Source organism: Oncorhynchus mykiss, chromosome 9 (assembly GCF_057628025.1).
Source record: "Oncorhynchus mykiss isolate SJ-2025 chromosome 9, ASM5762802v1, whole genome shotgun sequence".
Lineage (NCBI taxonomy): Eukaryota > Metazoa > Chordata > Actinopteri > Salmoniformes > Salmonidae > Oncorhynchus > Oncorhynchus mykiss.
This window is the reverse complement of record NC_143030.1, coordinates 3,442,580-3,451,330: the sequence shown is the minus strand read 5'-3', so window position 1 is coordinate 3,451,330 and position 8,751 is coordinate 3,442,580. Positions and strand designations below refer to the sequence as shown.

At 47.5% G+C, this 8,751-nt stretch overlaps 1 protein-coding gene across 3 annotated transcripts in view; it reads left to right on the top strand.

Moving 5' to 3' along the window:
- The first annotated feature begins 5,150 nt into the window (after positions 1-5,150).
- radx (RPA1 related single stranded DNA binding protein, X-linked) overlaps positions 5,151-8,751 on the top strand; it is a 45,329-nt gene continuing 41,728 nt past the window's right edge. For 2 of the 3 annotated variants that reach the window (XR_016483004.1, XM_090183300.1), the window contains exon 1: positions 5,151-6,861. Coding sequence is in view for 1 of the 3 variants with exons in the window: in XM_090183300.1 (XP_090039426.1) it covers positions 6,647-6,861 (215 nt within the window). In the remaining 2 variants the exon portion in view is untranslated. The remainder of the gene's footprint in view (positions 6,862-8,751) is intronic. The other variant, XM_090183301.1, reaches the window with a different exon arrangement.

Genomic DNA, 8,751 nt, shown 5'->3' with positions numbered 1-8,751 from the left:
TTCTGCCTTCCACCCAGGACAACGGAATGGATCCCAGCCGGCGACCCAAAAAAACGACTTCGTAAAAGAGGGAAACGAAGCGGTCTTCTGGTCAGACTCCGGAGACGGGCACATCGTGCACCACTCCCTAGCATTCTTCTCGCCAATGTCCAGTCTCTTGACAACAAGGTTGATGAAATCCGAGCAAGGGTAGCATTCCAGAGGGACATCAGAGACTGTAACGTTCTTTGCTTCACGGAAACATGGCTTACTGGAGAGACGCTATCGTAGTCGGTGCAGCCAGCTGGTTTCTCCACGCATCGCGCCGGCAGAAACAAACATTTTTCTGGTAAGAAGAGGGGCGGAGGCGTATGCTTCATGGTTAACGAGACGTGGTGTTGTCACAACAACATACAGGAACTCAAGTCCTTCTGTTCACCTGATTTAGAATTCCTCACAATCAAATGTCGACCGCATTATCTACAAAGGGAATTCGCTTCGATTATAATCACAGCCGTATATATTCCCCCCCAAGCAGACACATCGATGGCTCTGAATGAACTTTATTTGACTCTTTGCAAACTGGAATCAATATATCCTGAGGCTGCATTCATTGTAGCTGGGGATTTTAACAAGGCTAATCTGAAAACAAGACCCTAAATTGTATCAGCATATCGATTGCGCAACCAGGGCTGGAAAAACTTTGGATCATTGCTATTCTATCTTCCGCGACGCATATAAAGCCCTGCCCCGCTCTCCGTTCGGAAAAGCTGACCACGACTCCATTTTGTTGCTCCCTGCGTACAGACAGAAACTAAAACAAGAAGCTCCCGCGCTGAGGTCTGTTCAACGCTGGTCCGACCAATCTGATTCCACACTCCAAGACTGCTTCCAGCACGTGGACTGGGATATGTTTCGTATTGCGTCAAACAACAACATTGACGAATACGCTGATTCGGTGTGCGAGTTCATTAGAACGTGCGTTGAAGATGTCGTTCCCATAGCAACGATTCAAAACATTCCCAAACCAGAAACCGTGGATTGATGGCAGCATTCGCGTGAAACTGAAAGCACGAACCACTGCTTTTAATCAGGACAAGGTGACCTGAAACATGACCGAATACAAACAGTGTAGCTATTCCCTCCGCAAGGCAATCAAACAAGCTAAGCGTCAGTATAGAGACAAAGTAGAATCTCAATTCAACGGCTCAGACACAAGAGGTATATGGCAGGGTCTACAGTCAATTACGGATTACAAAAAGAAAACCAGCCCCGTCACAGACCAGGATGTCTTGCTCCCAGGCAGACTAAATAACTTTTTGGCCCGCTTTGGGGACAATACAGTGCCACGGCCCGCAACCAAAACATGCGGACTCTCCTTCACTGCAGCTGAAGTGAGGAAAACATTTAAACGTGTTAACCTTCGCAAGGCTGCAGGCCCAGACGGCATCCCCAGCCGCGCCCTCAGAGCATGCGCAGACCAGCTGGCTGGTGTGTTTACGGACATATTCAATCAATCCCTATCCCAGTCTGCTGTTCCCACATGCTTCAAGAGGTCCACCATTGTTCCTGTTCCCAAGAAAGCTAAGGTAACTGAGCTAAACGACTACCGCCCCGTAGCACTCACTTCCGTCATCATGAAGTGCTTTGAGAGACTAGTCAAGGACCATATCACCTCCACCCTACCTGACACCCTAGACCCACTCCAATTTGCTTACCGCCCAGATAGGTCCACAGACGATGCAATCTCAACCACACTGCACACTGCCCTAACCCATCTGGACAAGAGGAATACCTATGTGAGAATGCTGTTCATCGACTACAGCTCGGCATTTAACACCATAGTACCCTCCAAGCTTGTCATCAAGCTCGAGACCCTGGGTCTCGGCCCCGCCCTGTGCAACTGGGTACTGGACTTCCTGACGGGCCGCCCCCAGGTGGTGAGGGTAGGCAATAACATCTCCATCCCGCTGATCCTCAACACTGGGGCCCCACAAGGGTGCGTTCTGAGCCCTCTCCTGTACTCCCTGACGGCCTACAGGGAGGAGGTGAGGGCCCTCTGAGTGTGGTGTCAAGAAAATAACCTCACACTCAACGTCAACAAAACTAAGGAGATGATTGTGGACTTCAGGAAACAGCAGAGGGAACACCCCCCTATCCACATCGATGGAACAGTAGTGGAGAGGGTAGTAAGTTTTAAGTTCCTTGGCGTACACATCACAGACAAACTGAATTGGTCCACCCACACAAACAGCATCGTGAAGAAGGAGCAGCAGCGCCTCTTCAACCTCAGGAGGCTGAAGAAATTCGGCTTGTCACCAAAAGCACTCACAAACTTCTACAGATGCACAATCGAGAGCATCCTGTCGGGCTGTATCACCGCCTGGTACGGCAACTGCTCCGCCCACAACCGTAAGGCTCTCCAGAGGGTAGTGAGGTCTGCACAACGCATCACCGGGGGCAAACTACCTGCCCTCCAGGACACCTACACCACTCGATGTCACAGGAAGGCCATAAAGATCATCAAGGACAACAACCACCCGAGCCACTGCCTATTCACCCCGCTATCATCCAGAAGGCGAGGTCAGTACAGGTGCATCAAAGCTGGGACCGAGAGACTGAAAAACAGCTTCTATCTCAAGGCCATCAGACTGTTAAACAGCCACCACTAACATTGAGTGGCTGCTGCCAACACATTGACTCAACTCCAGCCACTTTAATAATGGGAATTGATGGGAAATGTAAAATATATCACTAGCCACTTTAAACAATGCTACCTAATATAATGTTTACATACCCTACATTATTCATCTCATATGTATACGTATATACTGTACTCTATATCATCTACTGCATCTTTATGTAATACATGTATCACTAGCCACTTTAACTATGCCACTTTGTTTACATACTCATCTCATATGTATATACTGCACTCAATACCATCTACTGTATCTTGCCTATGCCGCTCTGTACCATCACTCATTCATATATCTTTATGTACATATTCTTTATCCCCTTACACTTGTGTCTATAAGGTAGTAGTTTTGGAATTGTTAGCTAGATTACTTGTTGGTTATTACTGCACCTCTTGTATTTGGCGCATGTGACAAATAACATTTGATTTGATTTGACTAAGCTCAAACCAGATGGGATGGCATATCACTGCAGAGTGCTGTGGTAGCCATGCTGGTTAAGTGTGCCTTGAATTCTAAATAAATCACAGATAGTGTCACCACCAAAGCAACCCACACCATCACACCTCTTCCTCCATGCTTCACGATGGGAACCACACATGCGGAGATCATCAGTTCACCTTCTCTGCGTCTCACTAAGACAAGGCGGTTGGAACCAAAAATCTTATATTTGTGTGGGGGTGTGTACGCAGAGGAACTTAAAACTTTCCACCTTCTCCACTACTGTCCACTACTGTCCCGTCGATGTGGATAGGGGGCTCCTCCCTCTGCTGTTTCCTGAAGTCCACGATTATCTCCTTTGTTTTGATGACGTTGAGTGTGAGGTTATTTTCCTAACACCACACTCCAAGGGCCCTCACCTCCTCCCTGTAGGCCGTCTCGTCGTTGTTGGTAATCAAGCCTACCACTGTTGTGTCATCTGAAAACTTGATGATTGAGTTGGAGGCGTGCATGGCCACGCAGTCATGGGTGAACAGGGAGTACAGGAGGGGGCTGAGAATGCACCCTTGTGGGGCCCAAGTGTTGAGGATGAGCGGGGTAGAGATGTTGTTTCCTACCCTCACCAGCTGGGGGAGGCCCGTCAGGAAGTCCAGGACCCAGTTTCACAGGGCGGGGTCGAGACCAAGGGTCTCAAGCTTGATGACGAGTTTGGAGGGTACTATGGTGTTAAATACTGAGCTGTAGTGATGAATAGCATTCTCACATATGTATTCCTCTTGTCCAGATGGGTTAGGGCAGTGTGCAGTGTGATTGCGATTGTGTCATCTGTGGACCTATTGGGGCGGTAAGCAAATTGGAGTGTGTCTAGGGTGTCAGGTAGGGTGGAGGTGATATGATCCTTGACTAGTCTCTCAAAGCACTTCATGATGACGGAGGTGAGTGCTATGGGGTGATAGTCATTTAGCTCAGTTACTTTAGCTTTCTTGGGAACTGGAACAATGGTGGCCCTCTTGAAGCATGTGGGGACAGTAGACTGGGATAAGGATTGATTGAATATGTCCGTAAACACACCAGCCAGCTGGTCTGTGTATGCTCTGAGGACACGGCTAGGGATGCTGTCTGGACTGGCAGCCTTGCGAGGGTTAACACGTTTAAATGCTTTACACACGTTAGCTGCAATGGAGAGCCTGCAAGTTTTGGTAGCGGGCCATGTCGTTGGCACTGTATTGTCCTCAAAGCGAGCAAAGAAGTTGTTCAGTTTGTCTGGGAGCAAGACATCATGGTCTACGACGGGGCTGGTTTTCTTTTTGTAGTCCGTGATTGACTGTAGACCCTGCCACATACCTCTCGTGTCTGAGCCATTGAATTGCGACTCTACTTTGTCTCTATACTGACGCTTAGCTTGTTTGATTGCCCTGCGGAGGGAATTGCTACATTGTTTGTATTCGGTCATGTTTCCGGTCGCCTTGCTCTGATTAAAAGCAGTGGTTCGCGCTTTCAGTTTTGTACGAATGCTGCCATCAATCCAAGGTTACTGGTTGGGGAAGGTTTTAATAGTTGCAGTGGGTACAACATCACCAATGCACTTGCTAATAAACTCGCTCACCGAATCAGCGTATTCATCAATGTTATTGTCCGAACATATCCCCAGTCCACATGATCGAAGCAATCTTTAAGCGTGGAATCAGATTGGTCGGACCAGCGTTGAACAGACCTGAGCACTGGCGTTTCCTGTTTTAGTTTCTGTCTATAGGCTGGGAGCAACCAAATGGAGTCGTGGTCAGATTTGCAGAAAGGAGGGCGAGGCAGGGCTTTGTATGCACCGTGGAAGTTAGAGTAACAATGGTCGGGGATTTTTTCCGCCCGGGTAGCGTATTCGATATGCTGATAAAATTTAGGGAGTCTTGTTATCAGATTAGCCTTGTTAAAATCCCCAGCTACAATAAATCCAGCATCAGGATATGTGGTTTCCAGTTTACATAGAGTCCAATGAAGTTCATTCAGGGCCATCGATGTGTCTGCTTGGGGGGGGATATATACGGCTGTGGTTATAATCAAAGAGAATTCTCTTGGTAGATAATGCGGTCGACATTTGATTGCAAGGAATTTTAGGTCAGGTGAGCAAAAGGACATAGTTCCACAGGTCTAATGTCCATTGCTCATGGTTCTTGGCCCAAGCAAGTCTCTTCTTCTTATTGGTGTCTTTTGGTAGTGGTTTCTCTGCAGCAATTCGAACATGATGCATGATTCACGCAGTCTCCTCTGAACAGTTGATGTTGAGATGTATCTGTTACTTGAACTCTGTGGAGAATTTACTTGGGCTGCAATCAGAGCTGCAGTTTACTCTAATGAACTTATCCTCTGCAGCAGAGGTAACTCTGGGACTTCCTTTCCTGTGGCGGTCCTCATGAGAGCCAGTTAACTCTAATGAACTTATCCTCTGCAGCAGAGTCAGTTTCATCACAGCGCTTGATTGTTTTTGCGACTTCACCTGAACAAACTTTTAGTTCTTGAAATGTCAGGTCTTAAATTTATGATGGACTGTCATTTCTCTTTGCTTATTTGAGCTGTTCTTGCCATAATATGGACTTGGTCTTTTACCAAATAGGGCTATCTTCTGTATACCACCCCTACCTTGTCACAGCACAACTGATTGGCTCAAACGCATTAAGAAGGAAAGAAATTTCACAAATGAACTTTAAACAAGGCTCACCTGTCAATTGAAATGCATTCCAGGTGACTACCTCATGAAGCTGGTCGAGAGAATGCCAAGAGTGTGCAAAGCTGTCATCAAGGCAAAGGGTGCCTACTTTGAAGAATCTCAAATTTAAAATATATTTGTTTAACACTTTTTTGGTTACTACATGATTCAATATGCGTTGTTTCATAGTTTTGATGTCTTCACTATTATTCTACAATGTAGAAAATAGTACAAATCAAGAAAAACTGTTGAATGTGTAGGTGTATACAAACTTTTGACTGGTGCTGTAGATTTATTAGTAAATGAAGAACCGGTAGGCTGTTTGCTGCCCAATTACACAAGAGTAATTAAAAATAGCCTTATTCACATAACACAGTTTTATCAGGTGATAGCTGAACATAAGACATAATGAGTTAATGGCCTAATAATGAATAATTAGTTGTAATAAATGAAAAACTGGTAGACTAATCACTGACGTCAAAATTACTTGTATTTTCATATTTAAGCAATAAGTGAGGTGTTTTTGTTGTGTGTTTTTTTAAAGTTCAAATGGCACAGTAGGATTTTCCATCAAGAATAGACTGGCTTTCAGCTCTCCCAGTTTTGTTTCAGACGGTCGGGAACGGACCAATAAAAACCGTCTAACCAATTACAAAGCGCTGATGGAACGCCTATCGCAGTTGAGCCTCCCACTTCTGTTGACACGCCCACTTCCAGACACCCATCCAGTCAGCCAGACTTGACTCTGAAAGCAGAGGAAAACACCCGCCATCTTGTCTGTCAGTCGAAGTTCCCACACTGCACTGCGGTATTGTTGTTTGCGTTAAACATGGCGTCGGTGAGCTGTCCGTTACAGAGAACCTTCTCCCGCCCAGCCACCAGCTCGTCCCAACCCAACACCACCCCGGTACTCTGTCGGGAGCGGTTATGGGTGTTGTCGGTGCAGCGTTACGGGAGAGACCCAGGTTTCAGTCTGTATTTCCCGCAGAACATCAGCTCCTCAGACAGCCTCTACGACGCTACTCTGACAGATGGGGACTGCAGGTGGGTGGGTCTGGGTAGTGTTGAGGGTAGAAGGGTGAACAACGGAAAGGTAGACTGCTACAGTAGCCCAACGTTATTGTATGGTGTAGATAGCTAGTATTGTAGAGCTGGTAAGGACGGTTCCCACATGTAATAAACATGTTGTATTGTAAGTCTCTTTCCATTCATCTAATGACTGCTGCACAGTGTGGGCGCTGAAATTATACTTTGGATGAATGTACGCGGGTAGCCTACAGGAGATGTTTTGAAGTAGGCTAGTCTGATTAAAACAGTTTGATTGTGTTTATGCAAGTTAAATTCAGGCAAGTTAAATTGCAAATATGTGACCGACTGGCTCGATTCGATCTTATATAGATTTTTTTTGAAATGGTGTTTATTTTTTATTTTTTTACATTGATGGTGTGTAGAGTCGAATAGGCAACAGTATCACAATGACTTGGTGGTGGGTACAGTAGCACAGTGACTGTATGGTGGTGGGTACAGTAGCACAGTGACTGTATGGTGGTGGGTACAGTAGCCCAGTGACTGTATGGTGGTGGGTACAGTAGCCCAGTGACTGTATGGTGGGTACAGTAGCCCAGTGACTGTATGGTGGTGGGTACAGTAGCACAGTGACTGTATGGTGGTGGGTACAGTAGCACAGTGACTGTATGGTGGTGGGTACAGTAGCACAGTGACTGTATGGTGGTGGGTACAGTAGCACAGTGACTGTATGGTAGTGGGTACAGTAGCCCAGTGACTGTATGGTGGTGGGTACAGTAGCCCAGTGACTGTATGGTGGTGGGTACAGTAGCCCAGTGACTGTATGGTGGTGGGTACAGTAGCCCAGTGACTGTATGGTGGGTACAGTAGCACAGTGACTGTATGGTGGGTACAGTAGCCCAGTGACTGTATGGTGGTGGGTACAGTAGCCCAGTGACTGTATGGTGGGTACAGTAGCCCAGTGACTGTATGGTGGTGGGTACAGTAGCCCAGTGACTGTATGGTGGTGGGTACAGTAGCCCAGTGACTGTATGGTGGTGGGTACAGTAGCCCAGTGACTGTATGGTGGTGGGTACAGTAGCCCAGTGACTGTATGGTGGGTACAGTACCCCAGTGACTGTATGGTGGTGGGTACAGTAGCCCAGTGACTGTATGGTGGTGGGTACAGTAGCCCAGTGACTGTATGGTGGTGGGTACAGTAGCCCAGTGACTGTATGGTGGTGGGTACAGTAGCCCAGTGACTGTATGGTGGTGGGTACAGTAGCCCAGTGACTGTATGGTGGTGGGTACAGTAGCCCAGTGACTGTATGGTGGTGGGTACAGTAGCCCAGTGACTGTATGGTGGTGGGTACAGTAGCCCAGTGACTGTATGGTGGTGGGTACAGTAGCCCAGTGACTGTATGGTGGGTACAGTAGCCCAGTGACTGTATGGTGGGTACAGTAGCCCAGTGACTGTATGGTGGTGGGTACAGTAGCCCAGTGACTGTATGGTGGTGGGTACAGTAGCCCAGTGACTGTATGGTGGTGGGTACAGTAGCCTAGTGACTGTATGGTGGTGGGTACAGTAGCCCAGTGACTGTATGGTGGTGGGTACAGTAGCCCAGTGACTGTATGGTGGTGGGTACAGTAGCCCAGTGACTGTATGGTGGTGGGTACAGTAGCCCAGTGACTGTATGGTGGGTACAGTAGCCCAGTGACTGTATGGTGGTGGGTACAGTAGCCCAGTGACTGTATGGTGGGTACAGTAGCCCAGTGACTGTATGGTGGTGGGTACAGTAGCCCAGTGACTGTATGGTGGTGGGTACAGTAGCCCAGTGACTGTATGGTGGGTACAGTAGCCCAGTGACTGTATGGTGGTGGGTACAGTAGCCCAGTGACTGTATGGTGGTGGGTACAGTAGCCCAGTGA